Raw genomic sequence first — 16,242 nt, 5'->3', positions numbered from 1 at the left:
GTTACATTCATTCTTAAAATCTGCTTTCTCAAGTGCTATCATTAGAAAAAGAGAGAAGTTCAGATAAAAATTATACTATCTCAAATAGCTATGAAATATCAAATAATGCAGAGAAGAAATGAATATAACACTATTACACTCCTTTTTTTTCTGGAACCTATTCAACTAGATTTCATACATTAATACTGGACATATGGACTGTATATTACATTCCATTTTCTAACCATAACAAAAATAGATGTAAAATCTATATAAAGTTTTGTTATAGATAGTTAATGGGCATGTTTCCTAATAAAATGGCTTTAATACAGCTAGATAAGCAAACCAATGACATAGTCTGTTTCAAATGAAATGATCCATGTCATTGACTTGTATATACAGCTGTATTAAAGTTGTTTTATCAGGCAATGTGTTCAATGTTTCAACATCTTTAATATATTTTCCTAGGTAATTTCCAGATAACTAGTTCTATGTAAATTACTTTTCTATAAGCTACCAACAACTATAATAAAATATAAAAATTACATTATATTATATAAAATAATTAGTATAATATGCTCAGTGAAAGAAAAACCTATACACCAAGAAGTGGGCATTGAAACTGAATGAAACTTTATTAGTGTGAATGTAATGATAATAGTAATAAGTGATTATGATGTCATAGCAAATAGACAATTTCATGTGAAACAAAAGTATAATTTAAAGAAATATTTAGTACCTTACAGGCAGGGACAGATATACATAGGGACAAATAGAGCTTAAGCCCTGGGCCCCCAAATGTCAAAGACCCACAAAAATTGAATTATCATCATAAATTTTTAATACTTTTTCATTAACAATGCATACTTATCATATAGTAAAAAATAGTTAATATTAATAATATGATAATATTGATAATTTATAGTATTATTTGTTTTATTGTAATAATTCTTAATCTAACAAAAATGGGGCCCATTGGACTTCAATAAGCCCTAGGCCCTGAAAAACCTAGATCTGCCCCTGCTTACAGGACCTCTTTTGCCTAGATATATGAATGAAATAGTTGGGCATTGAGACATACAGGCATTATATACAATCCTGTGAGAGATTTTTCCACAAATGTTGCACTGCTATTCTAAGATCCCTCACATTCTTATTTAGAAGCCAAAACTAGCATTGTATCTGGTCTCACAAATGCTCCTTGTGTGACAAATCTGAAGCCATGCAACATGCAGCCATGTCCAGCCAAGCATTATCTTGCTGGAAAATGGCTGTTTCAATGCATCAGTTCTGCTTTGAAAAGAAACATGAGGGAGCAACATTTCCTGAATGTACCACTATGCCATTAATGTCTTTTGTACTAGTACTAGGAGTGATTGACTATAAGATGGCTCCTCAGACCAGAATACCCGCAATAGGAGCAGTGCATGACTTAATACCAAAAGCAGGATTGAAGCAATTACCAGTAATCCTCAAAATGTGAGACTCTGAAAGTGAACTGGGACCTCACACACAGAAAAATTAAATTTTGTTTTCTTGCGTAAAAGGAAAAAATAATAATAATTATAAGAGGAAAATAGAAAATTTCTTATCCATAAAAAGACACATTTGAAGAAAATTCTTAGAAAAACATACTTCTCAAATTAAGACAATAGAATAATGTAAGTCTTACGATTGAACATCTTTGATGCAGATCAAATTGTCAGTCAGTGTTGACTTATCCTGCGATCTGGGTTCTGATCGTGTTACATTTCATGATGAATGGGAACCAATTGGAAAGTGGAGGTGAGGACCTATCGGAAAGTGGAGGTGAGGACCTATCGGAATGTTCGATCTGGGACCCAAACAAAAAGTTATAAAAATCCAAATTTGGTGGAGAGCTTCTCTCTCATGCTTTTGAATGTGCTACTCCTGCCTTGAAAGGATTATTCTTGTTGTGGACTAAGTATCCTCTTCAAACTTCCTGGCTACGCTCCAGGGCCATCAACTCCAGCAAAAACACTGGCAAACTTTCTGTTTGGACCTTTATCGTCCAGAAAAAGGGACCCAGAAGATTTGGTCTGCACAGCCTGTTAAAAGTGTATTGTTGTTGTAAGATACATTTTTGTTACGATAAACCGGGTAACTGTTGTAACTGGAGAGTATGTCTCTATGTCCAATGCTCCCACTCATGTTCGACACCACTCGGGCATCTTGTTGATAAGTGTGGTCCAGCAACCTCACAAAAATACTAACATGATGATGATCATGTTAGTATTTTGAGGATTACGGTGTTTGGGAATGTCAAACAGAATTGTGATTCATCACTAATGATGATTTGCTGTTAGTCTGTATCATTTCATGCTTTTCTGCAACAGTACCACTGCAAAGCTAATAATAATGGGATGCTAATGGCAGAATGCATAGCAGTACCATGCATTTAAATTTGTTTCTGCTAGTTGCCTGCCAATGTTATGGAAAAAAATCAGGATTCCATAATGAGGCTTTCACCTATCTGGATAGTGTACAAATAGTAACTGTTGCTGTTTTTTCATGCTTGTCTCATAATCAGATAACCAACTCTTCTAATGATCTGTCTGGGGATATTTAGAAACTGCCTGCCATGTATGTGTGCCCTCAGTATCTATTTCCACAACAGCTCTTCACAGTCAGGTGAACAATTCATTGCCCATTTTGTCAAATTGCCCACCATGGGCAATTTGACAAAATGGCCTTCTGTTTTCCTTAGCCCAATGATGTGGCCTTTCTTAAACTTTGTCAGCTGCACATAATGTTTTTGACTGTACAAGCATGCCTAGCATTTGAAGATCTCTGAATAAAAATTACACTAAAAATTCTGAACACAGTGAGCTTATGCAAGCATTTATATAAGATACACAGGGAGTTATTTTAAAGCATTCTGGTGTCATTACCTGTTGTGTAATAAGACAGCAACTGTAATCATTTACATACCTGTCTGAGATAATTATATGCTGAAATTTGAGGTAATTAGGCAATTTTATCTGGGTGCAGGGCCTTCCAAAGAAAATGCAAAGCCTGGGGCAACTGATATTTTAGAGGCACTTCAAAATTTGAAATAAAATTGTGGACAAGAAAATAATGTCAATGGCATTTAATATTTTTTTGGATTATTACATTTAATTATTTTACAGAAGCTTTTCTCCTCCTACAGAAATTTAGAATTTAATTTTATAAATGTTAAAATTTAGCAAATCACTTTGCCTTCTCCTATATTTTTGTCTAACATATTGAGTTGCCAAGTTGAGGCCCCTAATATAGCAAGGCCCAGAGCAGCTGCCCTTCTGTCCCCCCTCTGATTGGCACTGTCTGGGTGTGTAACTTTTTTGTCAATTAGTATATTATAAATATAAGATAATTATTACTGTTTATACTGTTATAACATAGCAAAAATTAATCATCTAGTGATTAGCAAATTGTGGTGTTATGTAATTAGTGATGTACCATAAATGCTTACAGTTGTAATTACACTATTGATTATATAAAAGTTATTTCTACTGAAAGATTAATGTAATTTATAATTATTTTCTATTTTTATTTATAATTAAATACATTATTATTATTATAACTGTACTTTCTTATTAAATTATTTTTTCAAATAAAAATCTTAAAAATTTACTTTTAATTCAAAAACTGGTGTGTCTATGGTTTCAGCTCCATGTCTTTTAAAGCATTCAACTACTTTCTGAATAACAATTTCTCTAATTGACATTTGCTGAGGAGCAAAATCTCTTGTTCCCTACAAAAGAAAAATTAAATTTTTAATCCAAATATATTATAAAAATAAAAACAGCTTATAAATATTCCTTTTAAAGCAATTTGCATATCTTTTATAAAAGAAAAAAATCTACATGAAATAAAAATATTACTCATTTTTCAGTTATAACCTATTACTTTAAACTGTTTTAATAAAACTATAAAATCATTTTTATTTTCTAAGTTTTGTCCTTTCTTTAAGCTTTAAGGTTACTGAATGTTTGTAATTTCTTTAATACAAAAATAAAAAATGCCATCATGACATATCTATAGCATTTAGAATCAAATTTTAATAGGTTATGGTTCTAAAAACTAGTCTGATGATTCACATTAACAACAAGCAATTATTTAGTATGACATCATCACAATACCTAGCTGAAATTTTTAATAATATTTTTAATTTATTTAATTTAAAATATATGTTCTCAATCTCAAATTAGTACTGTAGTGTCTTGTCCTACAGGGGCATCATACTTTTCCTTTAACAATAGTCATGCCAGTCATCTATTGAATTGAAATAATGTGACTTCCAGTTTCATTCCAGCATCAGAAGTTCATATATAGTTAATTGGGGTTTCCTACCCCTAAGGTTTCCAAATCTGGTCTCAAATTTTCTAACTCCATTCTCAAAATTAAGGAAAGACAGATGGACAGACAACAGGGGGAATTTATAGGACTACAATTTTCAAATTGCAGCCCAATGATAAAATGCCTTGTATGTTGCATGCTTTCAGTCAATATAAAAAGTATATAATTATTATTTTTATTATTTATTTCTTATATTGATATATAAATCAAAAAATCAGAGTTGCAGGTACCATAAACTAAGGAGTCAGAGTGAAAGCTTTTGTGTACTTACTACTCCACAGCATTGTAAAAAATCAACTAATGTGTTTTTTATTTTATATTGGTGTAATTGAAATGTATAATCAAATATAGCTATTATTGGGTTGTTCAGAAAGTAATTTCGTTTTTTTTCATGGGAAAAAAACAATTTTCTTATAATTATTTTATTGAATTATATATCGACTGTTTTGGTCAAATACCTGTTGCCATCTTTCTGGTAGTAGCATGATTCCACATTCATAAAAGTTTTGATTTTTGCTTACAAAAAACTGATCCAAGTGATTTTTGACATCCTCATTTGAAGTAAATGTTTTACTGTTTAAAAACTTTTGTAAAAACCAGAACAAACAATAATCTGAGGGTTCCAGATCTGGCAAATAAGGTGGGTGTGGTAGTACGTACATCCCATCCAAGCTGTAACAGTTTCTGACAAGTTACCAAACTTGTGTGAAATTTGGCATTATCATGGGTAAAACAGTACATCTTTTTTGTTGATCAATTCTGGCCTTTTCTGTTTGATGATATTACTCAATTTGTTTACTCGATGACAGTACACTTTCAAATCAATTGTTAAATTGTCTGGTGAAAGCAAAAAAAAAAAAAAAAATTCCTTAATATCCAACCAAAGAGAGCATCTCTCTTTAAGAACACGTGGAACCCATATGAGCTTTGAAACAAAACCAATTTGTTTCAAGTAATCACAAACAGTTCAATTCAACAAATTTAATCTCTTAGTGATTTCACGTGTTGTTATTCAGCAGTTTGCTTCAATCGGTACCTTTATTTTGTTTTCATTGGCTTCAATAGGCCATCCAGAATGTGGTGCATCTTCAATATTGAAATTGCCAGAATGAAATTTTGTGAACCAGTTTTGGCACTTTCTTTCTCTCAACACATCATCTCTATACATGTACCACAACTTTTTTCTTGCTTGAACAGCATTTTGATTTTTGGTAATAAAAGAGCAAAATATACTGAAAATGATGCTTTTGATTTTCCATATTTGATGGGACACCGAAAAAAAACAATTGTACAGAATCAAACCAAATTTTTTACAAATAAGCCTTAAAATGTCAGCTGTCAAAATATATAATGAAAATGAGGTTTAAAATGAAATTGGCTGGTAAAAATACAACTAATTCCTCTAGTAATAAAAAAACGAAATTACTTTCCGAACAACCCAATATTTTATAAACAAAACTATTTCTCTTCTAAAAATTCTAATAATGGGATGATAAATTGGAATCAGTATCAGAATTAAGAGAAATTTATCATAATTTCTAATTCTTAAAATGATTCTTTAACACTTAATAACAAAATTAATTTTTCATTTCAGGTAATGATTAAAAATTGTTTAAATTATGATAATTAACAACCAAGTATTATTATACTTTACAGCAGGAATGGGCAACCTTTTTCTATCTAAGAACCACATTCAAAACGTTTGAACTGACACAGCCTGCACACAAGAGAAAAGAAAAACATGCAAATAAATCAATTATTTATTCACATATGGTTATAAATTAACATAAGTATACTTAATTTGACTTCTGTCACTAATGCAAACATAATATATTAGAAATATTTGGTTAAATATTAGTCACTGCTAGTTTTAAATTAGTTTTGATGTGAGTCTGTTAGATGATTTCTTGTTTATTTTTTAAAAACTTTTAGATGAAATAACAATAGTGTGGCCATCAGGAGCGGCAACGCTGAGCAATAAAATAAACAAAATGACACCAGGAGCTTGCAAAAAAAATGGTGCTTGAACAGAACTACAGCCTGTTATGGTTCAAACAATGCTACTCAGATGCTGCAGCAATAGAAACTCATGTATACATGGGAATATCTCCTTACAGCAACCTTGAAACCATGCAATCTTGGAACCATGCAACCTTGGAACCATGCAACCTTGACCTGCCCAATATATGGGTTGCCCTATATAAATGGTTAAATAGTGATATACATCTGCTATCACACCTTTAATGTGGGTCTATATCCACGCATGCACTACATGACATCACAACATCTAGCACAAAACAATTTTTAATTTTAATTTAAATATGTGTTCATTTATGTTAGAACATTGCATTCTATTTTTAAATTTTTGTTCTCCTGATGATGATGAACATAAGTTCATTGAAAGCATTAGTGATAATAAAAAACTGTTAACACCATACTTAGTGAGTTTTCCTTCCTTTTATCTGATATTTGGCATGAAGGTCAAGCTGTCTTGTGTCATAACATAAGTATGTTGTATTATTGTATGAATTTAAAATCTTTGTTATGACATATTATTTACTTTAAATTATAGTGATTTATAAGCACTAGTTTAAGCACAAAATAATTATTTGTTTATATAATTGATCAAGTATATGTTTTATGAATATTTATAGTATTTATATATTAACTTATAAATTAATATTAATATAAAAAATTTCAATATATTAAAAATATTAAAATAATCATAAAGCCAACCACTGCCGTATGCCATCAGACTATATAACAGCTATATTAATAATAAATTACCAAACAATTACAGGACGATGGCTTGATGCATCCCCTGCTGGCACCGTAGTAACCAACAATGGTTATAGCATAATGGAAAATGAGATCAGACCAGAGATCCGGGTAGTGTAATTGGCAACATATCCACGCGGTAAGTGGCAGTTGTGGGTTCAAGTCCCACTCTGAGCAGATTCTTTTCTTCCAGTTTAATCTAAATTATTTTAATTAAAATTATAATTATTAAATTTATTATGAGATAGCACCTAATGCCTACCTCTAGGGTCAAATTGTTTGGTAATTTATTATTAATTAATATAGCCATTATATAGCCCAATGGCATACAGCAGTGGTTGGCTTTATTATAATGTATCGAGTTTCTGTAGAGTTGTTTGTTTAAAATAATCATTGTTAAAATAGTTTTTTCAACTAATTAAGGATATTATAGCCCAATAATAGATTTTGTTAATAAACATTTGAATTTAATCGGTAAATTTCATTAAAAATCTTCTTAAAACTTATTAGTTATAAATGAAAAGCATTTTATAACTTTTATCACATATAAAATAAAATTCCATTTTCAATAAATAAATAATAATGATCAATTAAATTCAAGCTAATTTTAAACATTATCAATTATTAAAGTATAAATTAATGTAAGCAATGATTTCCAATAAAATAAACCAGCAACGAATTGCTCAACTTTCCTGATAACATTTAAAATTTTTGATGCCATCTGTTATCATATTTTATTAAAAAACTTTTTATATTTTTAATTATTATAAAATGGCAAAAAGCTTAATTAGAAGGTAGGGATGGGTTTTATAAAAAATTTTAAATGCTAATAATGAGTAAAATTATCATTACGTCCAACCCTACTTGAGACACACACAACCCCTATTATCTCCCCACCCCCTTGATCTTTAATTGCCAAAATTTAATAGAATCAATCCCCCTAATAAACAAACCTACTTGCAATATTTCAGAAATTTTTGAAAAAAAGCACAAGAGCTTAAGCTTCAAAGAGGATGAACAAAATTGTGCCCTACATACACAACCATACGTATGCAAAAATTACCACCAAATTATTTTTGCATTTCTCAACATTTTAAGATGTCCCGAATTCAAAAATCTAAAAATCTTGGAGGTCATTTTTTGACTGATCTCCATACTTTTCCTCTGTTATATATAACAGCTGGGAAAGTAATAAGAAATTTAATTTAGTTAATTTACTTATTATTAAAAATTGTATTTTATTATATTTATTTGCTTTTATTAGAAATTATTAAACTGATACCTTTGGTGTCTTAAGAGTAAACTTTTGTTGGCCTTCTTCATTCAAACAGGCTTTCAATTCTAACAATTTGGAAACTTCTTCATCAATCTATATTAAAATAAAATGAAATTAATAGATATTTATTTGAAATATAGAGAATGAATAAAATAATTTGCATTGTTTTGTAATTTTGTTAAAAGCATTTTTTTACTTGTATGAGCTTTTAAATTCTAATAAATTTATAGACAAAATAAGTTCAATTAGGGTAGATGTACCAGTTTTGGCCAGTGTAGTACCAGTTCTGGCCAGAAAACAAATTTAATTTAAAAATATAATCACAAATGAAACAAACTTTTATTGTTAACTGTTCACACAGTTAACAATAAAAGTTTGTTTCATTGGACAGGTTTGAATATGTGGTGATTATATTTTTAAGTTAAATTTGTTTTCTGGCCAGAACTGGTACACTGGCCAAAACTGGTACATCTACCCTACCTCTATGAGTCATTTATATCTACTGCCCTAAATGTAAACAGCTTTTTATTTTACAGTATGCAAGATTATAAATTTTTTAGAAAAATAAGTTAATTATTAAATTTCATAATCTATAAATAAGAGCTCAACAATAACATACACTACAACAGCTGAATGCCTGAGAGGTTAAGGCGTCAGCCTAATGCTATGGAACTTGGAAATGAATCCAGACAAGTTGAAAAACTCCAGGAATTTTTTGGAGGATGGTTCATCCCATATATATTAAGCCCTCTCCAACAGCTGCCCTATAGTGGGCCTGGCTAAACCTACATTGGCTTGATTAAAAGGTCCTCTTAGTGCCTTTAGGGCAGAAGTAAAAAAATAAAAAACCTACACTTTGCTTGATTTTTTAATCTATAGGATACTCTCACTTATGATTTGTAATTAAGAATGTCCCAATACCATAAAAGTATCAATACTGGTATCATGAGTAGTTTTAATTATCGATACCAGTATCAATATTGGTATCAGTCTTAAAGCATTGATACTGGCCAGTATCGGTATCAGGTATCGAAACTAGAAATCTTGCTGGCTGTCACTGTTCAGTCTGTTGCATCACCTTCCAGTTGTTTTTATTGCTACAGATTTTTGCACAGAGGATACACTCCAAAAACACTGTGTAAAAAAAATCATGTAAAAATGTACAGTACATACACCCCATAGAAAATTGCTTGATAGAATCCACAACTTCAATGGAAGGAAAAATTAAGCAATTTACAAAGGAAACATGAACATTTTTATTCTATCATCATTTATGATAATTTGTACATAAATATTGTAAACACAAGGTAGAATAGGAAACATACAGTATTCTATGATGTACATAAAGTACTGTACTGTGCTTAAAAAAGATAAATTAACTCTTGATTTCAATAAAAAAGTAACTTTATTAACAATAACACAATTTTAACAAAAAGTTAAATTTAAAAATTTTCAAATAAACTGATTTCCTCTGTGTAAAAAATTGACCATATAAAAAGAAAGATTAGTTTTCTTTTGTCACCACATTATTTCAAAATCACATAAAAAGAGAAAAAGGTATACTGTATTCATTACAATGAAAGCTGAGTAAACCCTAGAGAAGCAATTAATATTTTGTTAGTTACTCCAAAAAATTGAATCCTGCTATCTGGTTCAGTAGTGAGTGCATCAGTCAGTACTTCTGTTTACACTCATATAATGTTTTATGTACACAAAGGAAGTCCCAGATATACAGTCCGGTTAATGGACTCTGTGAGTACTACTACTATGCATGAAATAGGGATAGATAAGAAATGGTTGGTAAAAAGGTAAAACAGTGTCTTTACATTGAAAATTATTATGTTCAAATTTTACAAATGTCAGTGCAAACAAGTGTATACAAATTGTAGCTCATTTGAAACATCCCTGATGGTCCAAGATGAATAAAAAACAAAAGTACTGCATTATGTTTAACTAAATACAGGTACTCCTCACTTTACGACTGAGTTTCGTTCCAACGACTACGTCGTTAAGCAAATTGGTCGATAAGTGAGGAGCTTGCGCCAGAAGTATAGGATCGTTGTAAAATTATACAAATTATGCAACAAACTTCAAATTTATTCATAAAAAGACTATTATAGTACACTATTAGCCTATTATACTACTATAAGACAATTATAATATGCGCAAGCCTATTATAGTACACTTAGTGCGCATGTCACCATTCACCACTGATCGACACTCAAGCTGAGAAAGGGGATTCCCCGAATTACAGGTCGAAACTCGATTGGTCATAAGTGCGAGTGGTCGTTAAGCAGATAGGTCGTAAAGTGAGGAGTACCAGTATTTATAAATAGTAATCAGAATTCTAAGCATATACAGATTCTTGAAACAAAATTTGACATAATAAATTTATTGATTTCTGGTCATAAATATTTTTTATTAATATAAAAAATATTAACTGAATTTAACTGAAAATAGTGTAAAATTCCATTTCAGTTTCTGATTCGGCTGCAAAATCCAGTTTTGGGCAGACCTTACCCATTTGTGAAAAATGTAACAATACCAGATTTGATACCCAAAGTAAAGTATCAATACAGTTTCAATATTGGATATAAAAGTATTGAATATAAAAAGTACTTGATATCGAAGAAAAGTATCAGTATCTGCCAATACTGATATCGGGACATCCTTATTTGTAATGGATTATTCAAGAGTATCTATATGAAATCTCAATAAATATGAAAACATTGAACTTAAAATACATTGTACAAAGTAATTGTATTCTTTTCATCAAATATAGGAATATAACAGATATTAAAATGAAAAAATAATAATAATTGAGCTGGTGCAAGTGGCCATTGAAGATTTTACATTATGTGAGGGGTTCAGCTAAAATTTTAACATAAATGAAATAGTAGCTGCATATATTATTTGATAGTAAACTATTCAAAATCATGAGGACGTGACCAATAAACGTTTTTTTCTTGTACAATACATTGAATAATGTTATAATTTTTGTATTTCTAGTTTCATATAACTAATTTTTTTGTAAAAATTTTTAATGTATTGTGTCTTAGTCTTATTTCTTCAAATACTAAGATACTATTTATTGTAAATTCTATGTTGTTTTAAGTCTTTTACAAATTTTTTAAATATGCATAATTTGATAAAATTTTACCAGCAAAAATGCAAACAATTATTTCTGAGTAAATTTTAATAAATTGTTTCTATAAATAATAAATAATTCTGTTTTATAATTTTTTTGTTTTTGTTTACAATGTCAATTATAATAATTATTATTTGGATCATTTGGTTAATAATTATTTTTAAATGTTATATAGAAGAAAGTAAAAAAAAATTATTTGAATTTTAATATTAAATGTCTATAACTGAATTTAATGTCAAAAAATACTTTTAAAAATTTATAATTATAAATAAAAGTAGATAATTTAGTAAATTCCACTGTAATTATAATTAATTGCAATTTCTAAATAATAGTTGTAAAAAATAAAATAAAAGATTGAGATATAATAATTATTCAAATGTTTTCAAATATTGTTAACTTATACATTAAATCATAATTTTAATACACTAGAAATTTCCTTTTTCTAGATTAAGTATATTACATTGCATTCAGTTTTTCTGAAACAAGGTTAAGGTAAACAACTCCACATCCTCATGATATTAAAAAACTATGATGTATTAAATTTCCTTTTAAAACATCTAAGTAGAATAGTTTTACTTGTTGAAAAATACATTTTTACACAAGAAGGAACATTGAAGACATGGTCTAATTACAAAATGGCACTAACTTGCACAATTTCAATTTATACTTCTGTATTCTATATGCAAGAATTCATCAAAAGGTTTAAATCCTTAAAACAGGTTATTGAACCAGTTATCTTTTAAATTACACAAGAAAGCAATATCACATTAAACTTAAATAAAGAACTTTATTATATGATATAATTTAAAATTTAGATATGATTAAAATGAAAAGGAAAGACTCTAGTTAACATTAAAATTTCTAAAATAATAGTAAAAGTAGTTAGATATCTGAACTTACTAATTAAAAATATTTTAAAAACAATAAAAGCAAATAAATAACAATTAAAAGAACAAAAATTAAAAGTTAAATGAAATTATAATTAAAAATGTAAAACAAAATGCTATTTTCAAAAGCAATAAAATAACTCATAAAATAAAATATATATAAGAAAAATATATTGATTTTGGCAGGAAAAAAATGAATTGATAAAGTATTATTTCCTTTTTGTAACTGAAATATTAATTAAATTATTTAATATACTGCTATTCATATTATATTACAAAAAAATTGTTCTAAACATCAGTGGCATAGCAAGGGTGTGGCCAATGTGTATATGACTACAAACATCAATTGACTGAAAGTACCAACATTTTTTGTTTTATTTATTAAATCATATAATAATAATTACATATAATTTGGAAAAACCAGCTTGAAATTTTATGTATACATATTTGTATATCAAGAAATTTATTTTTGCCATATATAAAGGGGTTTTACTTTTCATCATAGATGCAAAATTTTGTTACTATACAACTGCTAAATGCATTTTCCTTAAAAAACAAATAATATAAGATTAAGTGTATTAATATTATATTTATATGCATTTATATTAGTGAGATAACATAAAATTTTAATGTTTAAGATGAAGAATTATATGTTAAAAATTTTAAAACTAATTCCTTAAAGTAACAATGTATTTACAATTTTTTTAAAACTTGAATATTTATATAAGTAAGATACTGCTTGTTTTATTAACGTCACTTTGAAATATTTTTTAAACACTATTTCAAATAAATGCTTGAGAAAATTTTATTTTTTTTTAAATTAAATGAATACAAATGATTTCAATTAAAAATTTCTCATCAAATATATCAACATCATAATCATCTAAATATATAAAATTACTTGTCCTGACTGACTGATTTATCATTACCCAGGACAAACCGCTGAACTTAAAGAGGTAAAATTTGGTACACAGGATATGTCATGAAAATGCACACTAAGAAGGGATTTTTCGAAATTCCTCCACGGGGGGAGAGGGAGAGCATTAAGGCTTAACCTGAAAAATGGCTTCTACTGTACAATTTTAGATGCAATTTTTTTGTTTTTAACTACATTTAGTCTTCATTGAGTACTCAGGTGTATTAAATTGATAACATTTCAGACATTGTTATAAATATTTTTATATATTTCGATTTTTAACCAAATGTTTGAACCGTTTTAAATTTGAATTTGTTATTGCATATTGGTTCGATTATAGAATGATTGTAAACATTCCAGAAAATTGATCAAATTGAAAACAGTTCGTTTGATTTTCAGCAATTCTCATTATTCTCAGTGGTAGGTATTATATAACAATTACTATGGTTGTTGAAATACTGAATATAACTGGTGTTTGCTTGCAAAATCTGCACAGGTAAAGTTGCAGGTAACAGTTAGTATATACATATGACACATGATATATGTAATATATTATAGAGTATTTGTTTTATCTTCTAAAAAATGAATATATGATATTTTTACTCTTAAGTTACTTTAATGTAAATGAATGTTGTATTTTACCAAAATATTTTTATTTCAGCTTCATTTTTCAAATATCTTCACATTTATTAGATATTTAGGAATATTTACATTCATTTTAATTCATTTAAAAGACCATTGATATATAAAGTAAATACACTGATATCGGAGAATCATTTTAAAAGTCCTAATAGCATTTTATATAATGGAATTCTAAATTAGTGACTTGAGTGACTACAAAATTATAAAATTGATATTAAATTAAATGAAACTAAGTTTGATGTCATCTTCAATACTAACAACTAAATATTCCTTCAGTTAAAAAGTACCTAAATTAAAAGGTCAAAGCAGTTTTATTTACAATACTGTATCTTACATTCATTTAATTTAAAACTAAAACACTGTCAATAATATTTTTTAATTTGAAAAATTTAAATACCTATTAAAAATGATTTAGTAACTCATCTGGACCTATAAGTAAATGTAATTCTGATCTATAAAGTATTTATATGATTTATGTGAATCAAATGATGCAATATCATAGGTAAATGACATAAGTTTAGAAACAGACAGGTATCATTATTCATAAATATGAATTTTAAACCCAAAACAACAGGAAATAACAATTGAAAACACTCATACATTTTCACATACTTTATGCATAAAACCTAATTTGATAAATATATCAAAATTACTTGTTTCAGAAATTACCTTTTCTTTAGGGGCTTTCTGAGCCTTCAAACTTCTAACAAGATCGCCCTGCTTTTTGATATCGCTTTCTAATTTAGATTTATTAACTTCCATATTTTTAATATCAAACACGTGGAACAGACCTAAGTTCGGGATTTACAAATGAAAATAACATTCTTGGAAGAGGGCGCTTACCGATAAAAACAGGTTAATGACGTCATAAAACATTATTGTGTTACTGACACATTTAAATTCTATTTGTTATTTACAGTTGAAATATAACCCGTAATAATTTAAATATTTTATAGATGAACTCTTACTATAATTTAAAATTATATTAATATTATTTAAAAATCTAACTGCTGTATATTTAACGTGACCAGACGTCCCGTTTTGAACGGGACTGTCCCTTTTTAGAGTTACGAGTCCCGGTGTCCCCGAAATGAACTCTGGGACGCAAAATTGTCCCATTTTCTGAAACCGCGTGAAAATTTGAGTAGTCGAGCCGGCTGGACGCGATCGGTGTGCGAGAGCAAACCGCGTCGTCGGTTGACGCGACGATAGCCGAGAGTGGCGAAGACATCATCGCTCGCGCTTTGTTGACTAATTGTTTGGCAGATTTTTCGTTCGCCCACTTCTCGATATTTGTTTTGTTGTTGTTTGATGCTCGTGTACCTAGTAAATAACTTAAACTTCTTTTGTTTTGGAATCATAAGTTAAAATGCCGAAACGTAAGTGTACGTTCAATGTTAACTTACAAGCAAAATATCCGTTTATCAAGCAAATAAATACTCCCTCAGATGTCAGATGTGAAAAGTGTCGTACAGAATTTAGCGTTTCCCATGATGGTCCCAGTGATATTGAACAGCATTTAAAGTCTGAAAAACATAAAAATGCCGATCGTACCGCCGCTTCGAGTTCTTCGATGTTAATCTTTTTCAAGAAATCGGACGCACCAACTTTAAAGGATTTGGATATCGCCGCGGCAGAAGGCGTCTGGGCTTATCACACGATACAAGAAAACCACAGTTTTCGCTCTAATGATTGTGCGTCGAAATTAATTCAATCATGTTTTGATCCCAAATTTACATGCGCGCGTACGAAATCAGAAGCTATTGTAGTAAATGTTTTGACGCCTACAGCAATGAAAGAATTAAAAGATGATCTTGATAAGTCCAATTGTATTACAATACTAAACGACGCTTCGAACCACGGTAACAAGAAAATATACCCTATTCTAGTGCGCTTTTTTCAACCTTACGTAGGTGTGCAAGTAAAAATTTTAGATCTCCATGACCAACCAGGTGAGACTTCTGACATCATTGTCGATTATTTAAACCAAGTGTTGATAGATAATAATTTGACAGCAAAAGTCGTGGCATTTTGCGAAGACAATGCCAACGTCAATTTCGGAGGTGCGGCTAGGTGAGGTACTAACAATGTGTTAACGAAATTGCAATCATCACTGAAAAAGCCATTAATAGGTATTGGATGTGGAGCCCATGTAATTCACAATGCAATAAAATCTGCTGCAGACAGGCTACCCTTAGATTACCAAAGCATTATTGTGAAGATATATTCATTTTTTTTATATTTACACGATTCG

The 16,242-nt window shown here is 29.2% G+C and overlaps 1 protein-coding gene across 1 annotated transcript in view; it reads right to left on the bottom strand.

The window, feature by feature from the left end:
* HisRS (histidine--tRNA ligase) overlaps positions 1 to 14,847 on the bottom strand; it is a 36,629-nt gene extending 21,782 nt beyond the window's left edge. Inside the window, exons 1-3 of the mRNA XM_067274745.1 lie at positions 14,658 to 14,847; positions 8,402 to 8,488; positions 3,617 to 3,736 (exon numbers count right to left, since the gene is read on the bottom strand). Of these exons, the coding sequence (XP_067130846.1) occupies positions 3,617 to 3,736; positions 8,402 to 8,488; positions 14,658 to 14,750 (300 nt within the window). The 5' untranslated portion in view covers positions 14,751 to 14,847. The remainder of the gene's footprint in view (positions 1 to 3,616; positions 3,737 to 8,401; positions 8,489 to 14,657) is intronic.
* Between the last annotated feature and the right edge of the window lie 1,395 nt (positions 14,848 to 16,242).

Source organism: Centruroides vittatus, unplaced genomic scaffold (assembly GCF_030686945.1).
Source record: "Centruroides vittatus isolate TY-2023 unplaced genomic scaffold, ASM3068694v2 contig_563, whole genome shotgun sequence".
NCBI classification, from domain to species: domain Eukaryota; kingdom Metazoa; phylum Arthropoda; class Arachnida; order Scorpiones; family Buthidae; genus Centruroides; species Centruroides vittatus.
The sequence above is the reverse complement of the archived record's forward strand: the minus strand, read 5'-3'. Positions and strand labels throughout refer to the sequence as shown.